Source organism: Oncorhynchus mykiss, chromosome 11 (assembly GCF_013265735.2).
Source record: "Oncorhynchus mykiss isolate Arlee chromosome 11, USDA_OmykA_1.1, whole genome shotgun sequence".
Classification (NCBI taxonomy): Eukaryota; Metazoa; Chordata; class Actinopteri; order Salmoniformes; family Salmonidae; genus Oncorhynchus; species Oncorhynchus mykiss.
The window spans coordinates 71,831,318-71,854,685 of record NC_048575.1 but is presented as its reverse complement, the minus strand read 5'-3'; the positions used below and the strand labels follow the sequence as shown (position 1 = coordinate 71,854,685).

The 23,368-nt window shown below is 42.4% G+C and overlaps 2 protein-coding genes across 3 annotated transcripts; one reads left to right on the top strand and one right to left on the bottom strand.

Moving 5' to 3' along the window:
* Nucleotides 1–3,188: 3,188 nt before the first annotated feature.
* LOC110536356 (trifunctional nucleotide phosphoesterase protein YfkN-like) lies at nt 3,189–7,755 on the bottom strand. 2 transcript variants are annotated; one of them, XM_021622103.2, is made up of 8 exons: nt 6,860–7,755; nt 6,508–6,598; nt 5,808–6,300; nt 5,546–5,693; nt 5,201–5,366; nt 4,921–5,068; nt 4,498–4,681; nt 3,189–4,356 (listed from the first exon to the last, which is right to left on the bottom strand). In XM_021622103.2, exons 1-8 carry the CDS (start codon nt 6,903–6,905, stop codon nt 4,235–4,237), a joined length of 1,398 nt encoding a protein of 465 aa, XP_021477778.1. In that variant the 5' UTR covers nt 6,906–7,755; the 3' UTR covers nt 3,189–4,234. The 2 variants fall into 2 exon arrangements, with proteins under 2 accessions (XP_021477778.1, XP_036792152.1); XM_036936257.1 differs by having other exon boundaries at nt 6,508–7,755.
* Nucleotides 7,756–7,992: 237 nt separating this feature from the next.
* On the top strand, nt 7,993–16,384 carry LOC110536354 (regulator of G-protein signaling 7-binding protein A). Its single transcript, XM_021622102.2, has 6 exons — nt 7,993–9,251; nt 10,446–10,612; nt 13,344–13,474; nt 13,804–13,945; nt 14,036–14,106; nt 14,236–16,384. The coding sequence occupies exons 1-6, from the start codon at nt 9,102–9,104 to the stop codon at nt 14,325–14,327; spliced, it is 753 nt and encodes a 250-aa protein (XP_021477777.2). The 5' UTR covers nt 7,993–9,101; the 3' UTR covers nt 14,328–16,384.
* The last annotated feature ends 6,984 nt before the right edge of the window (nt 16,385–23,368 follow it).

The window sequence follows — 23,368 nt, the reverse complement described above, 5'->3', positions numbered from 1 at the left end:
TGCAATGATTACATCATTATTATTTATCACTTACTGTGTACTTGATTAACGTACATGCAGATTTATTTGGATAGTCCATCTGAAGATTCTCTACAGACTATCTACAGACTATCAGTAACATTTCAACTAACTATCTACATTTTTACATTTTAGTAGATGCTGTTATCCAGAGCGACTGAGTGCATACATTTTAAATTGAACCCATAACCCTGGCGTTACAAGCGCTAAGCTCTACCAATTGAGCTACACTGTCACATCCTGACCTTAGAGTCGCCCGTCAGTCAGGAGCTGCCAGAGCCGCCCATCAGTCAGGAGCTGCCAGAGCCGCCCGTCAGTCAGGGCTGCCAGTCGCCCTTCACTCCGGCGCTGCCAGAGCCGCCCTTCACTCCTGTGCTGCCAGAGTCGCCCTTAACTCCGGCGCTGCCAGAGCCGCCCTACACTCCAGCGCTGCCAGAGCCGCTCTTCACTCCTGTGCTGCCAGAGTCGCCCTTAACTCCGGAGCTGCCGGAGCCGCCCTTCACTCCGGCGCTGCCAGAGCCGCCCTTCACTCCTGTGCTGCCAGAGTCGCCCTTCACTCCGGCGCTGCCAGAGTCGCCCTTCACTCCGGAGCTGCCAGAGTCGCCCTTCACGCCGGAGCTGCCAGAGTCGCCCTTCACTCCGGCGCTGCCAGAGTCGCCCTTCACTCCGGCGCTGCCAGAGCCGCCCTTCACACCGGCGCTGCCAGAGCCGCCCTTCACACCGGCGCTGCCAGAGCCGCCCTTCACTCCGGCGCTGCTAGAGTCGCCCTTCACAGTCTGGGGTCCCCAGTCCGGGGTCGGCGGTGAGGGTCGCCGCTCCAAAGGCACCACCGACGTGGGCCCAGACTAAGGTGGAGTGGGGTCCACGTCCCGCGCCAGAGCCGCCACCGCGGACAGATGCCCACCCAGACCCTCCCCTATGGGTTTAGGTTTTGCAGCCGGAGTTCGCACCTGTGGGGGGGGGGGGGGGGGGGGGGGGTACTGTCACGTCCTGGCCTTAGTTCCTTTTTTAAATCTCTGTTTTAGTTTGGTCAGGGCATGAGTTGGGGTGGGCATTCTATGTTTTTTAGTCTAGGTTTAGTATTTCTATGTGTTTGGCCTGGTATGGTTCCCAATCAGAGGCAGCTGGCAATCGTTGTCTCTGATTGAGAACCATACTTAGGCAGCCTGTTTTCCCACTATGGGTGTGGGTAGTTATTTTCTGGTCAGTGTTTTGTTGCATCTTACAGAACTGTTCGTTTGTCGGTTTGTTGTTTTTTTGTTCAGTATTCATCTTGATTAAAGTTATTATGAATACGAACCGCGCTGCACCTTGGTCCTCTTCACCTTCTTCCACCTACGACAACCGTTACATACACAGGACTGAGCTACTAATCCTAGCTCTAACCCTAACCTTAACCCTTATCCTAACCCTAAACTTAATCATTACCCTAACCCTAAACCTATCCCTAACCTTAGCAAGCAGTTGATTATCAACACATAGTTTGTTGATAGTATAGAAATCCGGACTATCCGAATAAAGTCTGACCAAAAGTTGGAATAACCAGATTTTCTCCTGTCATTCTAACCCCTCTCCAGGTTTCCAAAGGCAAGCTAGTGCGATTGCCAGGCGTCAGTTCCCCCACGGAACTGGGGGACGCCACGGACCTTGAGAACGATTCTCGCGGCTGGGGCTTCGACCTTGTATACAGTATATCTACTCTGTCAACTGGGTCATCGGCTTCATCTACTTTCTCTGCTACTTCTTCTTCCCTGCCTTCTGAAGACGGCTGGATAGATGGGTAGATGAATGGAGAGAGGAAGGGAGGGGGTTAAAGAAGGAGAGGAGGCAGAGTAATTTACAGACACATTGGAGATGTGCTTGGTAGAATACAACCAACAATGTTCCAGCTGATCCCTATTGAATTGAGGAAACATGGTACCATATATGGGCATTGGGGAGTCACATGATCAGTACACAGTCAACCTATACTGCTTCAAGTTTAATGGAAATAAGCAACAACAAAAAGGTACCTGGATTGATTCTAAGTCTTCAGTGTGATTGGCAACAGCAATATGTATTGGATTTGTGTTTTATGTTTTACTTGTCCAGTCGGCCAATCGGACAACTACACATAGACACAGAACAAGGACCTTCCTTGTTAACTATCTGATTATCTTAGCAGCAAACACTATTACAGTTTATCTCTCCTGACAGAAGTAGAACTCTGCTCAAGCCTTTCTAATGGTTTGTTTCACTGATATGTACAGAAAACTGTATTATTATATATATTTTTCAAATATAGAATTCTGTGTTTCCTCTACTCCTCCATTTAGAAAATGGGTTGCTCAGCAGTGTGTCTTTAAAGTGATTTGTGAATCCAATTCATCCACTTCTGTTCTGAATGCCTCTCATGGTCATTGTGTAATTTGTACTGTTTAGTTCCAGCATCAGAGCACTCCTTGGGTCTGTAGTCGTTCCAATTCAAAGTATTCACAGTGGCATTGCTTGAAATCAGCTACTGTGCTGTTAAGAGTATTGTACAGCTGATTTTTACCAACCACATGGTTTTCCTGGGATTTATTTTATTCAAAAGAATAAAAAGACCCATGTCACAGAGTCCCTAAATGTAAAGACTAACCAGGGATGGACATTAACGCCAAGTAACAAAAACATTTCTGACAAAAATACAGATTTTAGTTGTCCGATTGGACAAGTAAAAAATAAACACAAAATTCACAACATCAAACAATTACACTGAGGCCAACATTGGAATAATATTTAAACACATTTTTCATGTACATAAATAAAAAAGCCTACATGTCGAAGTTTAGATGATATGCATATTGTCCAAACCAATGCCAGAAAAGGTCATTCAACTTTAATGAAACAGAAAAATCGTCTGAAGGCCAGTCATGTTTGACAAATATAATGAAGGATATTCAGCATTAATGTCTAAAGGCTTGATTCTGTGGACAGACTTGAGGCACGGTTCCTTCAGATCAAATGGTCACCAAACCAGAGCGTGAAGGACAGTGCCTGTTGCACATCACCCACCTTGAATCTGAGCAGAGATGGTCAGCATTTTGAAACTACTTAACCATAAACTTGATTGTTTAAAACCTGGACATTTTATGTAAGCACGTCTTACCTTGTTTCAAAGTAGCCTAGCCAAAATACCACCATAGAAATGTTGATGGAATTATTTTTATTTATAAACACTTAATGTGGTGTTACAGATTTATTTTTATTTTTGGAGCTTTAAGCTTTCGGACAACTAAAACTTCCGTTCTACTTGTCCTGGGGACAAGTGGCAAAAAGAAATGATGTCAAGCCTTGGAGCATGACCAGAAAGTCCCCAAACAGTATAGGCCATATAATACGCCACATTATCATCCGTTACAGCCGGGTTCTTTCAACGGTAGAAGCAGGGAATCACTGATTTATTCACCCAACACTGTGATGTTGTCAAGATGTCATTTGCTATGAAGAAGAATGTCCTTGCACATTGACTGAGACTATCTCTTTTAAAAGGAAGTCAGGGGTGGTTTTATCACAAAAACACAGTAGTGAGTTTTCTTCAATTCATTTCCTTTTTACTATAATGTTGTCATGAACACATGTACACTATTGCTCCTCCTTCTACGTTCAAATCCTTATACATTGCCAAACTATATGCCACAAAATGATCATTCAAAATAAATACATTTTCTGTAATATATTAGTTGTCAATATTCAAATGTATTGACAAGGGGAAAAATGTGGTATAATTTTGAGTCATGTCAAAAAAAATGATTTACAACTTCAAGGACTGCTTGCTGCTGGATTGCTTCAACAGTACTACAAGTAATGGATTACTTCAACAGTACTACAAGTAATGGATTACTTCAACAGTACTACGAGTAATGGATTGCTTCAACAGTACTACAAGTAATGGATTACTTCAACAGTTATACAAGTAATGGATTACTTCAACAGTACTACAAGTAATAGATTACTTCAACAGTACTACAAGTAATGGATTACTTCAACAGTACTACATGTAATGGATTACTTCATCTCATGTTGCTGTCTGAGCGTTTATTGACAGTTCGCCTGTTTATAAGGCTGATAAAAAGCAAGAGGCAGATGAGAGATGTGAAACTTGATGTAATTTCCCCTGGCTTACACTGTGACTATGGAGTCATGGCTGAGTTGCTCTGTGAAATTCTCTGATGAGGAACAGCCTTACCCACTGTTAGCCTTCTGTTTCTGATTGGCGCTCAGGGTAGACATGGAATATCCTGCCCTCCACTCCGGGCACCACAGCCACTCCCACCTCCTCTCCCTCCAGATTCTCACTCTTGGTACTTTCAATGGCTGCAGAAACACCATCAATACACACTCCAGGTTAGCTGTCATTCACAGATGTGATCAGCACAACAATGAAAAGCAGGACATATTGAATAAGAGATTCCTTATCTGAATGAATTAACGAATGAATGAGGCAGCTGTGCTCACCAGACACAGAGGGGCTGCTGGACACCTTGATGAGGCCCATCCTGTGGCCAGACATGCATCTCTTCGTGCCTCTGACGATCTGGCCAGATTCAAAGTGGTTGATGAGGATGGTCGACAGGATCTGAGCATTCTCTATGTCGTGCCTATGAGGACAGCTACTGAACATAGTGTAGCCATCTTTGCCCTGAGCACAAAACAAGAGAGGATATAAAGGAGGATATTGTCAATGTGTATTTCGCTCTGATGCCAACATGGCTACTTGCTATACTGCTGTGAGGAGACAGTTTTACCTGTCCACTTAAAAACACTGCATCCTCCGCTGCTAACTAATGGATTACTTTATTTGTTGTATATAATGTAGGGAAAATGTACAACACTATTCCAGTAGCTGTGGCTAATATGAAGCTGAAGACTATACCCTACCTTAGTTAAGAATTCTTTCATGGCCACCGCATATTTTCTGTCTCTATCTAGACTCTTGCCTTGAACCTTCACTGTCTTAGCGATGACTCTGTGTCCAGGTTTTCCATTGGGATTAAAGCCAAACTGAATCCCTGAAACCTGGGGAAATCTGGAAAAATACATATTGTGTCAAAAACTATTGTGATTGCTTTTCCTGTGAGAATAAAGCAGTAACTACAATAAAACCAGTTCACTCATAATGTGGTTTTGGTGCCTTTTTTAGTGTGTTCCAGTGCGGTACCTTCCATCTAAATCAGGGTAGATGCTGACCCCGTTCTCCAGGCCTTCGTAGAGCTGCTGCCCAGTGGCCTCCACCACCAGCACTGGGTCCTTTAGTGGCAGGATCTGCAGCAGGTCATGCATGGTCAGGGGACCAGCCGGGTGCAAGCGGTCAGATCGCAGAGTACCTATACATGGACAGAATCATGATTCAACAGACAGACCTGGGTGCCAAACTTTTTCAGAATTTAACAACTCTGCACAATTTTTTTTTAAATTCTGAAATCAAATATGGAGGCAATATTTAATAAATAAACCTAAACTATGCTTATGACTGGAACAAAAAATGAATGGAAGGTGTAATAACCTGAGTTTAAAATCGCTGCTTCCGCATGAGTGGCCTCCAGCATGGCGTTGGTGATCAGATTACCCAGGTTGCACTCTGCTCGTCTCACGGTGGCGCAGCGTCCATCCAAGGTCACGTCTGTGTGGCACAGGACCTCTCCAAGCATATGCTGAGACAGAGTGAGATAAATTCATAAAACATCATCTTAGTGGCATCTGGGCTGGCTACTAACACAAACACACACTAGGCTGTGTGGCTAATCAAGCTGTAAGATAATACTCACCTGCATATTATCCGTGTATCCTTTCACAATCTGTTTGATTTCTGCATCTTCCTCAAGGTCTCTCATTGTAGCTCTCTTTTCACAGGTGTACTTGAACGTCCCATCCTGGTCCTTCACAACGTCAATCTTTGACAGGTACCTGAACTCTGAGCCACTCTTTACGATCAGAATCCCATTGACCTCCAGAACCCCGTACTCATGGTCATGTCCTCCCAGGATGAGGTCCACACCGTTGGACTCGGATGCTAGCCTGATGTCATTACGCCACCTCATGTGTGTGACTGCGATGACCAGGTCAGCCCCTTTGTCCCTCAGCTCAGCAGAAAGGTGATCAGCTGTCTCCACATAGTCTGTGTAGTGGATGTTGTTCTTGTCCACAGTGCCCAGGGTATCCAGCCAGTCCTCCTCTACCAGGCCCATGACACCGATCTTTAGGCTGTTCCACTCCAGGATGCTGCTGACCATGCCATGGCCCAGCGTTTCATGGGTGAACCTTTGAGAGAACAATTTGAATGTGTTTGTTCACATTGAAATAATACACGAGAAGCAAAACAACATAGAACAAAAGTAGTGTTGCTTCGCATTGTCCTGCAAACCAATAGTCCTTCAGGTACAACAGAAGATGTATTGAAAATTGAGAAGTACAGTGCTCAGAACTGTGTTAACCCACCGTCATATAGTATTGCAAGGTGAAACTGACCTGTCGTACACATTGCTGAGGAACCAAGGGAAGGTCATATTTTTTGTCTGCTCTTCCAAGTGGTCCACGCCGAAATCAAACTCATGATTTCCTTAGAAGAGGACAATGAAAATACATAAAGTTTTGTGTGTGTGTGTGTGTGTGTGTGTGTGTGTGTGTGTGTGTGTGTGTGTGTGTGTGTGTGTGTGTGTGTGTGTGTGTGTGTGTGTGTGTGTGTGTGTGAGAGAGAGAAAGAGAAGGTCATAAAAGAGAGAGTTCTCTATGTGTTTTGCACTTGGATAAATGGATGTTCTCTGGATCATTTGTGTGTATACAATGAAATAGTAATGCATGGTTGGAGAGACACACTTACCATACACCGCACAATGGACTCCTAATTTATTTAGAACATCTACCATGTGCTTTCCCTTGGTGACTGTGCTTAGCAAAGAAGGGCTCAAACAGTCACCACTGAAAACTACTAAAGGATTCAGCGACTGGAATACTTTCAGAGCAGTGGCAAACCTGGGGGGAGAAAACCATAGCCAACATTTCGTTTTGTGAAATTCTAATGTATCCTATACAAGACTAGTTAGATTGCCCAAAGCTAGACAAAGTGAAGTTTCAACAAGGCTGGATCAAGGCAACTGATGTTAAAGTTAATGTTAAGCCTACATTTCCTTTCGAGACTCGCTAATTAACGTTAGCTTGCTAGGATTAGCTAAACTTTACCTTGCAGCACCGCCAACGGGTTCTTCTGGTCTTGCTTCTATTTCGTACACATCATTGAAGTGTAAAATAGTGAGAACTACTTCTGGTTTGTTACAAGTCACATTTGTTTCCAAACTTAAAAGATATTCATCCATGTTTTATTAGGCTACTTTTAGTGATTGTTGCAGAATTTGCTCTTTCTCCTTTTTGCTCAGATGACACAGTTATGCGAACTCGAACGTATCTCCTTGGAGATAAACGGTCGCGCACCCTGAAGAGGAGAGCACGAACGCAACGAACAACTAACCTAGGGCATTTCTACCATTTGGTTAATTACTGCAGTGGGCTAAATCAGGGTCACATAGAGTCATTATTGGTAGTCTTAAACAAATCTACTTCGAAACAAAAGTATACACATCACACACATGGTTATTGGCTTAAAAAAGAAGACACTGGTACCACGTCAGATATAGAGTTGAAAAGTATTACATTTTGAGTTTGCATCCCAATATTACATTTCAAATACATCACAGGTGACTGAAATATAACAAAACTCTTTGACATAGAAACACCGGATTTTCGAAGTAATTTTTTAAAATGATTATTAATTATGAAATTATGAAATATATTAATAACATTCCACCCATGAGGCCAAAGAGGCGCTTTTGGTCATTGACTGCAGGAAAGGGCTACCGCAGGCCTAGGTAATGCAATATCGCAAAATTGCAAAGGTTTAGGCTATTGCCAGTCTTGTTTAAATTTGTTTAATTATATGTTACATAAGAAATTAGAACCGACTAATTATCCTACGAAAAACTGCGCGTGGGATTTCAGAAACTGGACAACTCCACGTCCAAGCGGTATTGTAGCACTGTGGACACTGCAATTTTATCTAATACCTTTGACGAATTTTTGCAAATATAATGAATTGTTTCATAGTGTAACCATTTCCTATGGTAGTGCTAGACTAGGCAATGCCTAGGCTATTTAATGAGAATACATTTAATGAGAATTTTACCCGAGTCTAGGCTCTGGTTTGCTGGGTCCTATTAGTATTCCTGTCCTATGGGTGTGCAGTGTTGCCAGCCACGTCAGGCCTGTAGCAACTGCTTGTCTCCTGCCTCACCAAGGCAAGGTTAGATACATTCGGCTGAAGACACTCGAAGAAAAAGACCTTGGGAACAAATTCAGCATCTTGGCAACCAGGAATTGCTTTCCTCTCTGTTTCTAGTAGGCCTAGTGATGAAGCAAGTGTTATTATTGCCTGAAGTTACATAGCTTTCTTTATTTGGACGTTTCGCAACATTTTTGCTTTTCCAAAAGGGAATGTTTGCATAGCTACATTGCCGAAGACCCTCCTCAAGCCGTATTCTCCGTGTTTAATGGAAACGCAAAATTATAAGAAATGGTTGCATTTTGCGAATACCAGTGATTGCTTTCTACGGACCATCACAACTGCGGTGCGCGAGGAAGGACGCCTCAGCTTGTTGGACCCCGGGTCGAGTGTGTGTATAGGCTACGGTTACCGTATACCATCAGTTGGACTGCTGGAGTGAAGGTGACTCGCGCCCCCTTTACAGTCGAGGCAATGCGGAGAGGAGTCGCAGGCGCTCATCCGGTACTTCTGCGCTCTGACGGCAGCCTGCAAAAATATATTCTTCTTCTTAGACGGTAGAGAGAGAGAGAGAGAGAGAGAGAGAGAGAGAGAGAGAGAGAGAGAGCAGTAACACACCACAGATAAACTATATATCCTATCCGTTTTAGGATATATCCTACTGGAGAGGTTTCGACACCACAAACGATAGAAAGAACTGGATATCGGCCAATAGGTGGTGGTGGAGTTTAGGGGGACGTAGATTAACAACGTTCTGTATTAGAGCTGTTTTATTAGTGGATGTGTATGCATGAGTTCTGCACCGAATGGGCGCAAGAACCGCCCCAGATCCGCCGGGAACATCTTCCAGATCGGCAAGGCTCCCTACCGAGACCCGGAGAGGAGGGAGAGCACGGAGAGCACCCGCAAAGCCCAGCGCGCCGTGGCGGACTGCAGAATGGTGGGTATGGAACTTGTGACATGTAGCCCACAGTGCGTATTTCCTCTGCAGGAAATGATGCAGCTAGTCGTGTATTCATTCACCCTTTCTTTCTTTCTTTCTTTAACTAATTTCATCAATTTGCACTGATGTTGGCTGTTTAAACGGTAACAAACTGAACCCCCCCCCTCCCCCCTCCACCTTTCTATGTATTGTGTAGGGGAAATTATATACATTTGCGTTGCTGTTGTTGCTGAGAAGACAATTTGACCTGCTCATGTTTTTATACCCCTTCTTTGTCAATGATTGCGATAGTGCGATTTGCATTTTGGAGCATCAAGTGATGAAAGCCTGGCTGACGGTGATTTGGTGTGATCTCCAGTATCGCCCACATTACAAAGTTGTCTAACGAGCTCTGTTTGATGGTCGAAGACGGCCACTGATTTGACAGGTGCTGGCAGAAACGTCTATAATACATTCTCTCCCCTCACATACATCAGTAAACGTCACTAAGTCTCATCACGGGAAGAACAGCAGAACGTGTCTGAGTCTCGAGCGTTGTCCCATCCTAAGGATCCTATGCTCTAATTCGATGCACATAGCCGAATTTATCATACGGGGTTGTCGTCTATGACTAATTGATTCGTTTTAAAATAGACATTCTAGGTGTCATTTCATATCCTATGCATATCGTAATGTTTTTAGGTATCAATATTGATTAGCCTATATTTTGTATCTTGGAGGTTAGAATAGCCTAATACCCCTGTCCAGGGATCAATGTTTTTTGGGAAATGGCAGTCAATTTATTCAAGCTCTAGTATAGAGACACGATCGACTGAAATATGGTTGATGTCCATAAGCAGGATGGTGCTGAATGGCTAGGGTAGCCTAGTTTTTGAACTTGCAGTGCCGAAATATTAATTGTGGCACCAATGAAAAAAACTAAAGCTGCTAAATTGACAGCCTACCTGTGAATATAAGATTACAATATATCTGATAACCTACGTTGTTCTGGCAACTGCTGTCACAAGGTGGCCTATATTGCAAATGTGTCTGCTTGTGAAATTCTAACAATTCCCCATCAGATAGGCACATATGTTTGCAATTAGCCCGCATTAGTTAACCTATATGGAAGAACACAGCAAGGTCTCGCTGGGGCTCGCGACAAAGGAAATTCTAGGTCCAGATCATTTTGGTTTCCTTTTTATTTCTCAGATTGTGCAGGAGTTTAACACGCTTGTGGCGCTGTATCGTGAGCTGGTCATCTCCATTGGCGAGATCTCTGTCGACTGCCCGTCGTTACGGGCCGAGATGCACAAGACCCGAACTAAAGGCTGTGAGATGGCGAGAGCCGCAAACCAGAGCCTGTCAGTCATTTCAGGGTAAGTAGCGGTCGCTGTCCTTGGTGCTGAAAGACAGCGTTGGGGCAATTTCACAGACATGGGCCACAGGCTTCTATAAAGACCTCCTTTTGGAAATGTAACTTAGGTTTCAGTCTAGAGTGGCTTGTTTGAGCATTGAAATCTTGGTCTGTACAGGGTTGTAATTTGCATGTCTTTTTCTGTCTTCTTATGAAGGATGAAGGATATAACAGAGAAACCTAGAGTAATAGGCTACAGAGAGAGAGAGAGAGAGAGAGAGAGAGAGGGAGAGAGAGAGAGAGAGAGGGAGAGAGAGAGAGAGAGAGAGAGAGAGAGAGGGAGAGAGAGAGAGAGAGAGAGAGAGAGAGAGAGAGAGAGAGAGAGAGAGAGAGACTGGTGAGAGCATTTGAGATCATGCACTTCTACAATTTAGTGGGCTATCCTAGTCTCTGAGTGTGATACTGACCTGCTATACTTAAACCTGCTGCTTGGGAGTTGGACATTTGGCTACAGTATTGCAGAAGAGTTCCACTGAGCTTGGAGTTGATTCAGACAGTAATGGAGTTGGTCTATGGATTTTGGGGCAGTGCCAGACCAAGGACATTTTTGAGAGAAAGCAGTATTACCTCTTTGGAGGATTTAGCTTTAATTTTACTTGGTAAACCTGCTGCTAACAACATGACTTGTTAACATTACAGATTATTGACCAGCTTTTCAGATCTTTTCAGTACCCGTTATATAGTTCCTACTTCTCTTATACATAGATCTCTGTGGAAGGTTTCTAGTCTTCCTACAGGTGTAAGATCTTAATTTGATTTTGATCACTCTATCGCAGGGGAAGTACGACAAAGTGATCAAATAAATGTGTAGTGTATTTGAGGTTTAAGGCTTCTGAAGTTTGTAATTTCCACTTTGAAATTTCAGACTTGATTTTCCCATACGGAAAATGTACTGAATGAACCCCTACATTTTTTTTTTCATTAATTATAATCCACATAATAACTCACATTTACTTTTGCTGCAGGATTGTATTCCTGCTACAGCAAACTGGCTCAATTTATATGTTAACGCGCATGAACTAGCTCTAAATAAAGCATTGCCTCTTCAGTTCCCCATCATTTTGTTACGATATGATAATATGGTGTGGTTAAATGTGGACGTTTGTACTCGCCCTTGCTATAACCTATTCATTTAATAATGAATCCTCTTGCAGTGTCTTTTAAGAGATCTCAGAATGTGTATCTTTCATTGCGTGTCACACGCATGACAGGGCATGTGCATCTTGGCTGGGGTAGTGAGCCACACCTGTGACAGCCTGGGCCCCTCTCAGAGCTCAGAGACACATGGAGACACACTCAGAGACACTCTGATAAGATGGCTGTGTTAGCATGAATCATACAGCATGACTGGACCCCTCCCCATAAAACTTTACCTTTTTATAACCCCCCCCCCCCCCCCCCCCCAAACGAAAACCCTAGTCTCACCATTGTCTGTCTGTTTGTCTGTCTGTCTGAGTGATGCCGGACCTCTCCAATATGCCAGAGGAAATCCGATAAGCAGAAGGATGGTATTGATGACAGCAGTACTTTAGCCAGCTAGCAGCACTCTGACAGGAAACACAAAGCTGATTGAGAGAGCAAATGTGCTTTTTGTGAGAAATGTAAGAAGCATTAAATGCATGAAAAATCCAATTAACACACAAAAACATTATCTCGGCAGTTACAGATTAGTCTGGGTACCAGTTTTTTTGCGCCATCATGCTACTCCTTGCCACTCCTTTTCGTGCTGAGTGGCAAGGAGTGGCATGATGGCACAAACAGATCTGGGACCATGCTAGTTACAGAGAGGAGTAGAAGGCTTTTGGAACAAAAAGTCAGCTTGATTGGAGAAGTCTCATGTGAAAAAGACTTAAAGGTCCAATGCAGCTTTTTTTTATCTCAATATCAAATCAATTCAGTACGTTACCGTAATCGTTTTCCATTAAAATGGTCAAAAATAAACCAAAATAGCTTTTTAGCCAAAAAATCTTTCTGAACCAAGAGTTTTGCTAGGACTGTCTGGGAGTGGTCTAAGTGGGGTGAGGAAGGATACCAAAGTAGGGGAGGGGTCTATGGGGAGAGATTATTGACAAAGAGGTTTGGAACTCTTTTTGTTGTTGGTCTATTACAATTTATACTGCCTGGAGATGTTACCAAAACTTCACCCATGCAACACCTGCTGATTATAATGTCCTGAGTAGATTGTATTTTAAACCAGAAACTATCAATGAAATAACACTGATCAACATTTTCCACACTTTTACAATGTTAGTTTCATCAGCTGTTGTACAATATGAAACAAAACACAGGAAAAACAGAATTTTGACTGTGATGGGCCTTAGAAGCCTAAAAAGCAAGAAAAAGAACTTCGTCCCCACATTTCCCAAGCTTAATCCAAGCAATTTTGAATCTTCATGTACAAAATGGACTGATGCTATGTGTGAATGGGTGGAAATACTCTCTCTGTTCCCTCAGGTCTGTCGTTTTGGCTGAACCTTAGGAACACAACATGGCTTCCCAGACGTTGTTGAACTGTCACCTTATTTAAATAAAAAAAATGTCATATAGTTTTTAATTGTGTAGGACTTTTATGTAATCCTTGTGGTAAAGGAACATTGTAGATGTAAAGCAAAGTTTTGTGCAAGCAGACAGAGTATTATGCCATATCATGGGTAATCTCGATGTTGACTGGCATTTTTGTGTTGCCCTCACAGGCCTGAGGACGGAGAGATTCACCCAGAGATCTGCAGGCTCTTCATCCAGCTGCAGTGCTTTCTGGAGATGTACATCACAGAGATGCTCAAGTCTGTCTGTCTGCTGGGATCCCTGCAGCTCCACAGGAAAGGTAGGGAATGCCTGACATAAAATGACATAGCAACGTTATAACCTGAAATTAACTATTATAGCCAGAGACATGAAGCCTAACGGGATCAAAAACAATCCTAACTGAGCTATTTTGAGCTGCAATTCACTGTTTATTGTGTAAAACATGTAATGACTATTACACTACTATTATTCATAGTGTGTGTGTGTGTGTGTGTGTGTGTGTGTGTGTGTGTGTGTGTGTGTGTGTGTGTGTGTGTGTGTGTGTGTGTGTGTGTGTGTGTGTGTGTGTGTGTGTGTGTGTGTGTGTGTGTGTGTGTGTGTGTGTGTGTGTGTTCGTGTTCGTTCCAGGGAAGGATTGCTGTGGGCCTCCCAGGATTGACGGTAAGGTGGATGAGAGCTCAGACATCCCCATTCTAGAAGACACCTCCTCCCCCATGGACTGTCATCAGCTCTGCTGTCTGGTCACCACAGACATAGACAATACTGAGAGGTGGGCCCACTGTGTGTGTGTGTGTTATTATTATAATTCTGTGTGCATTAGCAAAACACACATGAACACAACGTAAATATTATTTCATAGGGACATGAGAGAGATGAAGAACCTTCTCAGTAAACTCAGGGAGGCGATGCCTTTACCACTGAAGAACCAAGGTAGGGCCTCCACAGGGGCGCTCACATGGTTTCAATGCTTGGATCTTATGCGAGTTAGATACACAGTTAAAATTACTTTGAGATTAGTTTGGACATGTAATGAATGGGCTTATCTCTGTTTGTACCCAGATGACAGCAGCTTGCTGAACCTAACTCCCTACCCACTGGTCCGACAGAGGAAGAGACGGTTCTTTGGGCTCTGTTGCCTGGTAACCAGCTAAGGGGCCTGCCCTCCTGGGTTGAAGGCAGGAACGGTAATGCTTAAGTTGAAGTGTTGTTCATGGCACATCCATAAAAGTGTCCTATGCACATCATAATTCAAGTGTCAAAAGACAAGTTATAAAAGCTTTGTCAACTGGAATGACATACAGTATTTGCATGTCACAACCAATATATTTATTTGCATTATGACATGGTGTCATAAGATATTGACAGTTATCATAACAGTGCCCCATAAAGGAAAGAGCATAGAATTAAATATTTTGTCATGTGTCATGGGCAACACTGCACGTAAAGTGCTACTGCTGCAACAAAGACACCATTACCCACAATCCTTCACCACTTGTGTCTCCCACCACTATATTACTGCCATTTCCAATATCCAATACAGTTCTCTCTTTGTTGAAAAGGCTACCCCATTTTATAATTTTATTTTGTAATACAAAGATAAATTGTAATTGCAATGTAATGAAACCAATAGTCAAAACATATATTTTAAATGTTTTGCAACTGCTTTTCTTTTCGTTTGGTACAGAAGTCCAACCTTTTTGTTTGGTACAGAAGTCCAACCTTTCGTTTGGTACAGAAGTCCAACCTTTTTGTTTGGTACAGAAGTCCAACCTTTTCGTTTGGTACAGAAGTCCAACCTTTTCGTTTGGTACAGAAGTCCAACCTTTTCGTTTGGTACAGAAGTCCAACCTTTTCGTTTGGTACAGAAGTCCAACCTTTTTGTTTGGTACAGAAGTCCAACCTTTTTGTTTGGTACAGAAGTCCAACCTTTTCGTTTGGTACAGAAGTCCAACCTTTTCGTTTGGTACAAAAGTCCAACCTTTCTGTTTGTCAAAGGTTTTCGGGAGAGAGAGACCATTTGAAACAATGTCAACATTTAGTTTCTTCCATAAAGCTGAATTGATGAATTAATGAATTGTGTGTAGGACACAATTTGATCCTTAAGTTTGTTTCAAAAACAATGTTAGCAAGTACGACACTTGCCATGTGTTGCAATACTTTCCCAATATGACCGGTTGAAGTTAGACACTTGCAGTAAACAGATATGCTATTTTAGGGCTCCATTCAATCTGTATCCCTGAAGCGTTAAAGATTGCACAATTTAAATGTAAAGGTAATTTCTGATTGAGTTGACATACGCAGCGTTTACTGTGAATGCAGTCTTCGCTAACATTGCCTTTGATTTTTCAATCACGCTTTAAAGCTGAACTTCCGCGATACGCATTGAATAAAGCCCTTAATTTGATCACTCTGTTGTCACAGATAATTTTCCTGCTCCGCAGGAAATGAAAACTTGTAGTGTATTTAAATTTTTAAAAGTATTCTAAAGTTTGTAATTTCCAGTTTAAAATGTCAGACTTGACTTACCCTAATGTAAAATGTATCTACCCCTACAAAAAAATGTCCATTCATTATAATCCACATAATAATTCACATGACCTGTTGCTGCAGGATTATTTTCCCGCTGTGAAAAACTAGTCAAATTAAGATAGCAGATCTGTATATGTACACTACTAGATAAAAGGCATAGAGCTGTTTTTCCAGAGCAGAGAAAGTCTGTGCACTACGTCTGTTGTCTGTTTCGTTCTCTGTTTTCCATTTCTAGCTGACCCTGTACTTCCTGTACTGACCTTGATTTAGTCTTCCATGAACCAAACACCTGTACCTGACTTTTACTTTCCATCTTCAAGGAGGAATATACTATACAATACTAACAAAAATATAAACTTCTTTGCACATACAATATCTATCTATAAATGAAGACATTAGACATACTCTATGTATGTATATACACATACTCTCCAATCGATGAGCTCTGGAAAATCTTCGAAGTTGAGATAGATTGGTGAAGTCTTGGTTGGCATAAGCAGGTGACGTCTCCCTTTGTAAGGCACAGTCTGTGCGGGTAGTGGGGACTCAGCATGGGTTTTGCTTATTAGTAATAGTGATATATGTGTAGGGCATGGAGAAGGTACAGTACTGTAGTCAAGCTGAAATAAAAAGCTGTATGTCATTTTACATTGTTAATAAACTTTTTTATTTAAACTGACTGATGTGTTTTTTTTTTGTCTCTGTCTTAATTATCTATAGGCCCTACTCAGACTTGAGATAATTGGACTTAACATGGATTTAAGTAATAAACATTTCCTAAATCTGAATCGGCCCTAGACAAATATTTTTTTTGTAGACAGAATTCTACAAATTAGTAGTATAGTAGTTTTCTTAAATGATACTACAATGATCAACTGGCTCAAATCAATTGATAGGAATGCTTAATTTCTATAAGTTTTCATACACATTTGAGCCAATTTTCAGTCTAGTTCCATGTCTCAATGAGATTATTAACATTGTGATATTGTTTGCCTGTTGCCTAGAGCATTGTCCCATGATGCACCAATTCCCCCAAACGGTCCCAAAGCCCAAGTTCCTGTGAGTTAGTGTTCTATCCACTGGGTGGAGACAGACTCATACAGCTAAGTATCAGCAAGCTCATTCTCATCCATATTCAAAGGCTCAGTTTAGATTTAGCCAGCAGATGTGAAGATGCAATGCAATGTTATGTTAACATCTATAGATGATCCATTTGAATAACAATTCAATGGATGTTATGAGAAAGAGTGCAAGTGGAGACATGATGCAACACACACACACACACACACACACACACACACACACGCATAGACGCGCACGCATCCACACACACACACAAACACACACACGTATCCACACACACACGCATCCACACACACACACGCATGCACATGCACACGCACTTATCCACACACACACGCATACACACATGCACGCATCCACACACACACACACACACACACACACACACACACACACACACACACACACACACACACACACACACACACACACATCCAGACACACACAAGCACGCATCCACACACACACACACACGCATCCACACACAAACACACACACACACACGCATCCACACACACAGAAATGTACACAGACACGCACATATCCACACACACAGTCATACACACACGCACACACACACATACATCAGCACACGCACGAATCCACACACACGCGCACACATGTCCAGACACACACACGCATCCATACACACACACATGTATGCACACACACACGCATCCATACACTGGCATCCACACACACACACACACACACGTATCCACACACACACGCATGCACACACGCACGCACACATCCACACACACGCATCCACACACACACACACGTATCCACACACACGCATACACACACACACGCATGCACACACACACGCGCACACACGCACGTATCCACACACACACGCATCCTTACACACGCATCCACACACACACGCATCCTTACACACGCATCCACACACACGCATCCACACACGCACACATCCACACATACACGCACGCACCCACACACGCACACACACGCAAAATTCTGAGTGAGAGAAAGTGCTGCCCGAGGTCATCACAGCCAAGCCCCCTGAGAAGGACCATCTGGCTTGGTGAATTACAGGACAAAAATACACTGTATTTGGAGAAAAAACATGGAACATCCAGTTCAAATGATACACTGGCAAACCTATTGGGAATACCCTAGTTTAGCTACTACATCAATTAAAAGACTATTGTCATCTATTATTATGCATTTACAAACCTGCACCCAATGACTTCAGTATTAATAACTTTTGTATCCAATCCTTTAGTATGCAGTTCCTTCATTTTGCCATGCCAGTCTTGCAGTATAAAGCCATTTTATGTTTACAAGAAAACCTCATGTTCACATTGCATTGTAATAAATCCTGCGATGACATCTGTAATGGGTGCGTGTTGGTGGCAGGGAAGTCAGGCGCAGGAGAATCAAACTTGGTATAAACGGAGTTGTTTAATCAGTGCTTCACAAAACTACAAAGCCAAAATACAAAATAATAAAAAGTGGGTACAAAACCCGTCGCGCACCAACACATAATACACAAACATACAATCAAACATGACATGAGGGGAAACAGAGGGTTAAATACACAACATGTAATTGATGGGATTGGAACCAGGTGTGAAGGAAGACAAGACAAAACCAATGGAAAATGAAAAATGGATCAGTGATAGCTAGAAGGTCGGTGACGTCGACCGCCGAACACCGCCCGAACAAGCAGAGGGCCGACTTCGGCGGAAGTCGTGACAACATCTGCAATGTTGTGGACGATAACCATCTGATTACATTTATGCTAATTTACATGAGCTGCATCTGAAGTCAGACGGGATTGTATTTATTTCGATGTTAACAAACCACTTTCTGATTCAAATCAAATCAATTTATGTGAAGGTATTTACCCCCTTGGCATTTTCCCTATTTTGTTGCCTTACAACCTGGAATTAAAATAGATTTTGGTGTACAGGAATCTTTAAGTCATACCACAGATTCTCAATTAGATTGAGGTCTGGGTTTTGATTAGGCCATTCCAAGACATTTAAATGTTTCCCCTTAAACGACTTCAGTGTTGCTTTAGCAGTATGCTTAGGGTCATTGTCCTGCTGGAAGGCGAACCTCCGTCCCCGTCTCAAATCTCTGGAAGACTGAAACAGGTTTCCCTCAAGAATTTCCCTGTATTTAGCTCCATCATTCCTTCAATTCTGACCAGTTTCTCAATCCCTGCTGATGTAAAACATCTCCACAGCATGATGCTTCCACCATGCTTCACTGTGGGGATGTTATTCTCGGGGTGATGAGAGGTGTTGGGTTTGTGCCAGACATTGCGTTTTCCTTGATGGTCCTAAATCTCAATTTTAGTCTCATCTGACCAGGCTACCTTCTTCCATATGTTTGGGGAGTCTCATACATGCTTTTTGGCGAACACCAAACATGTTTGCTTATTTTTCTCTTGAAGCATTGGCTTTTTTCTTGCCACTCTTCTGTAAAGCCTAGCTGTGTGGAGTGTATGGCTGAAAGTGGTCCTATGGACAGACTCCAATCTCTGCTGTGGAGCTTTGCAGCTCCTTCAGGGTTATCTTTGGTCTCATTGTTGCCTCTCTGATTAAATCCCTATAATAAGTTATAAGTTTTAGAAACAAGTCATTTTTAAAATTTCACTTCACCAATTTGGGCTATTTTGTGTATGTCCATTACATGAAATCCAAATAAAAATCCATTTAAATTACAGGTTGTAATGCAACAAAATAGGAAAAACAACTAGGGGGATGAATAATTTAGCAAGGCACTGTAGGTAGGGCTGAAGTGACTGTGCATAGATAACAAACATCGAGTAACAGCATTGTAAAGAAAAAAGGGGGAGGTCAATGCCAATAGTCCAGGTGGTCATTTGATTAGTTGTTCAGCATTCTTATGGCCTGGCAGTTGAAGCTGTTAAGAAGCCTTTTGGACCTAGACTTAGTGCTCCGGTACCACTTGCGTGAGTTAGCAGAGAGAACAGTCTATGACTTGCATTGCTGGAGTCTTTGATACTTTTTTGGACCTTCCTCTGACACTGCCTAGTATAGAGGTCCTGCATGGCAGGAAGCTTGGTCCCAGTGATGTACTGGGCCATACGCACTACCCTCTGTAGCGCCTTATGATCTGATTCCAGGCAGTTGCCATACCAGGTAGTATTACCAGGTAGTATTACCAGGTAGTATTACCAGGTAGTATTACCAGGTAGTATTACCAGGTAGTATTGCTCTCAGTGGTGCAGCTTCAGAACCTTTTGAGGATCTGGGGACTTTTCCTGAAGGAGAATAGGTGTTGTCATGCCGTCTTCACAATTGTCTTGGTGTGTTTGGACCATGATAGTTTGTTAGTGATGTGGACATCAAGGAAGCTTGAAGCTCTCGACCCGCTCCAATACAGCCCCGTCAGTGTGAATGGGGGCGTGTTTATCCCTCCTTTTCCTATTGTTCATGATCAGCTCTGTTTTGCTCGCTTTATAGGGAGAGGTTGTTATCCTGGCACCACACTTCCAGGTCTCTGATATGCTGTCTCATTGTTGTCGGTGATCAGGCCTACCACTGTTGTGCCATCAGCAAACTTAATGACAGTGTTGGAGTCATGTTTGGCCACGCAGTCGTTGGTGAACAGGGAGTACAGGAGGAGACTAAGCATGCACCCCTGAGGGGCCACCGTGTTGAGGATCAGCGTGGCAAATGTGTTGTTGCCTACCCTTACCACGTGGGGGCAGCCAGTCAGTAAGTCAGGGATCCAGTTGCAGAGGGAGTTGTTAAGTCCAAGGGTCCTTAGCTTAGTAACTGTGCACATAACTTTTCATGATTTAAAAGTAATTACCGATTGAGCCGACATATGCAGCGTTTACCATGAATGCAGTCTCTGTGAAAGCAGAAACATTGCTTTTAAAAGTCAATCCCGCTATAACGCTGATCTCCTGAGCTATAGTTGAATTGAGCCCTTTATCTCTTTGAAAATAACATGATAGTTGGATAGTTGTGGACAGGCTATGTGCACAATGCACACTGCCCACAAAATAAGATGGAAACTGAGCTGCACTTCCTAACCTCCTGCCCAATGTATGACCATATTAGAGACACATATTTCCCTCAGATTACACAGATCCACAAAGAATTCGAAAACAAACCCAATTTTGATAAACTCCCATATCTACTGGGTGAAATTCCATAGTGTGCCATCACAGCAACAATATTTGTGACCTGTTGCCACAAGAAAAGGGCAACCAGTGAAGAACAAACCACAAATACAAATGTAAATACAACCCATATTTATGATTATTTATTTTCCATTGTGTACTGTAACCATTTGTACATTGTTGCAACACTGTATATATACATAATATGACATTTGTAATGTCTTTATTGTTTTGAAACTTCTGTATGTGTAATGTTTACTGTTCATTTTTATTGTTTATTTCACTTTTGTATATTATCTACCTCACTTGCTTTGGCAATGTTAACACATGTTTCCCATGCCAATAAAGCCCCTTGAATTGAATTGGATTTAATTGAATAGTTGAATTACTGAGTGTGACGACCCTCCCACTCTGTCTGCCGTATTCTCTCTTTGTTCTTGTTTCCTTATTAGGATGCCGGTGGGCGGAGTTGGGAGGGTCGTCAGCTACATGGGAAACACCTGGGCCCAGTGTGTCCCAGGATAAATACACCACTTCCCCATTCATGGAGGAGACTTGCCCCATGCTGACACCTTTAAAGGTTTTGTTGTGTCTTGGTGGTTTTTGGTTGTTTTCTTTGGCACCTTTCAACACCTTGCATTATCACATTCAAAACACTCACACTACTGATTACACACACCATTGTATATTGTACTTAGTTTACTTTATTTAATAAATATATATTTTCTTACTCCTTATCTCCACGTTGTCTCCCTTTTGTTACAGGTTTTGAGCCGGTTCGTGACAAAAAAATAATCCCAAGCGTGTGTTTGGCTGCAGTCAATCTCTGATACATCTGTCTGAGTGCTTCTGAATGTAAAGGAGAGTTGTTATGTAACTGGTAACGGAGGTTTGAGTGTCATGGGTGTGTGTTCTGCAGCTTGTGTGCACACACACACACACACACACACACACACACACACACACACACACACACACACACACACACACACACACACACACACACACACACACACACACACACACACACACACACACACACACACACACACACACACACACACACACAAACAGGTCTGCCTTTCACAGAGCTAACAGGCAGCTAGCCAAGAGGAGGAATGGAGCGTCAATCACAGTAATATTATTGGCTGACTGAAAGGAGTTTGGTTAATTTGGAAAGGAAAGACATGAACAGAACAACCTCTACTGAACCAACAGCATGTAGAAATGTGTGGACAGAATGTGTTTCTATTCTCTGAGAAGGTTGTTTTTGTAAATTATATTTCTGCCTGCAGTGACTTGTCAATCCTTTGCATGGTGCCTGCAAACCATTCAGGCATTGTACAGTGCATTCGGAAAGTTTTCAGACCTCTTGACTTTTTCCACATTTTGTTACGTTACAGCCTTATTCTAAAATTGATTAAAACCTCTCTGGGATACTTGTGGGATGCTAGCGTCCCACCTGGCCAAAAGCCAGTGAAAATGCAGAACGCCAAATTCAAATAAATTACTATAAAAATCTAACTTTCATGAAATCACACATGCAAGATACCAAATTAAAGCTACACTTGTTGTGAATACAGCCAACAAGTCAGATAAAAAAAAGGCTTTTCGGCGAAAACAAACGATGCTATTATCTGAGGGTAGCACCTCCGTAAACAAAGAGAGAGAAGCATATTTCAACCCTGCAGGCGCGACACAAAACGCAGAAATATAAATCATGCCTTAACTTTGATGAGCTTCTTTTGTTGGCACTCCAATATGTCCCATAAACATCACAAATGGTCCTTTTGTTCAATTATTTCCATTGATATATATCCAAAATGTCCATTTATTTGGCGCGTTTGATCCAGAAAAACATTGGTTCCAACTTACGCAACGTGACTACAAAATATCTCAAAAGTTACCTGTAAACTTTGCCAAAACATTTCAAACTACTTTTGTAATACAACTTTAGGTATTTTTTTAACGTAAATAATCAATACAATTGAAGATGGGATGATCTGTGTTCAATACAGGAGGAAATCAAACTGTAGCTAGCTTTCTGGTCACGCGCCTAACAGTACACTTGAAGTGACCTTCGTTTTGAACAGGGCTACTTCATTACACAAAGGAAAAACCTCAACCAATTTCTAAAGACTGTTGACTTCCAGTGGAAGCGATAGAAACTGCAAGAAGGTCCTTTTGAAATCTGGATTCCCAATGAAATCTCACTGAAAAGAGAGTGACCTCAAAAAAAAGAAATCTGAATGGTTTGTCCTCGGGTTTCGCCTGCCAAATAAGTTCTGTTATATTCACAGACATGATTCAAACAGATTTAGAAACTTCAGAGTGTTTTCTATCCAGATATACTAATAACATGCTAATCTTATCTTCTGGGGATGAGTAGCAGGCAGTTGAATTTGGGCATGCATTTCATCCGGATGTGAAAATACTGCCCCCTGT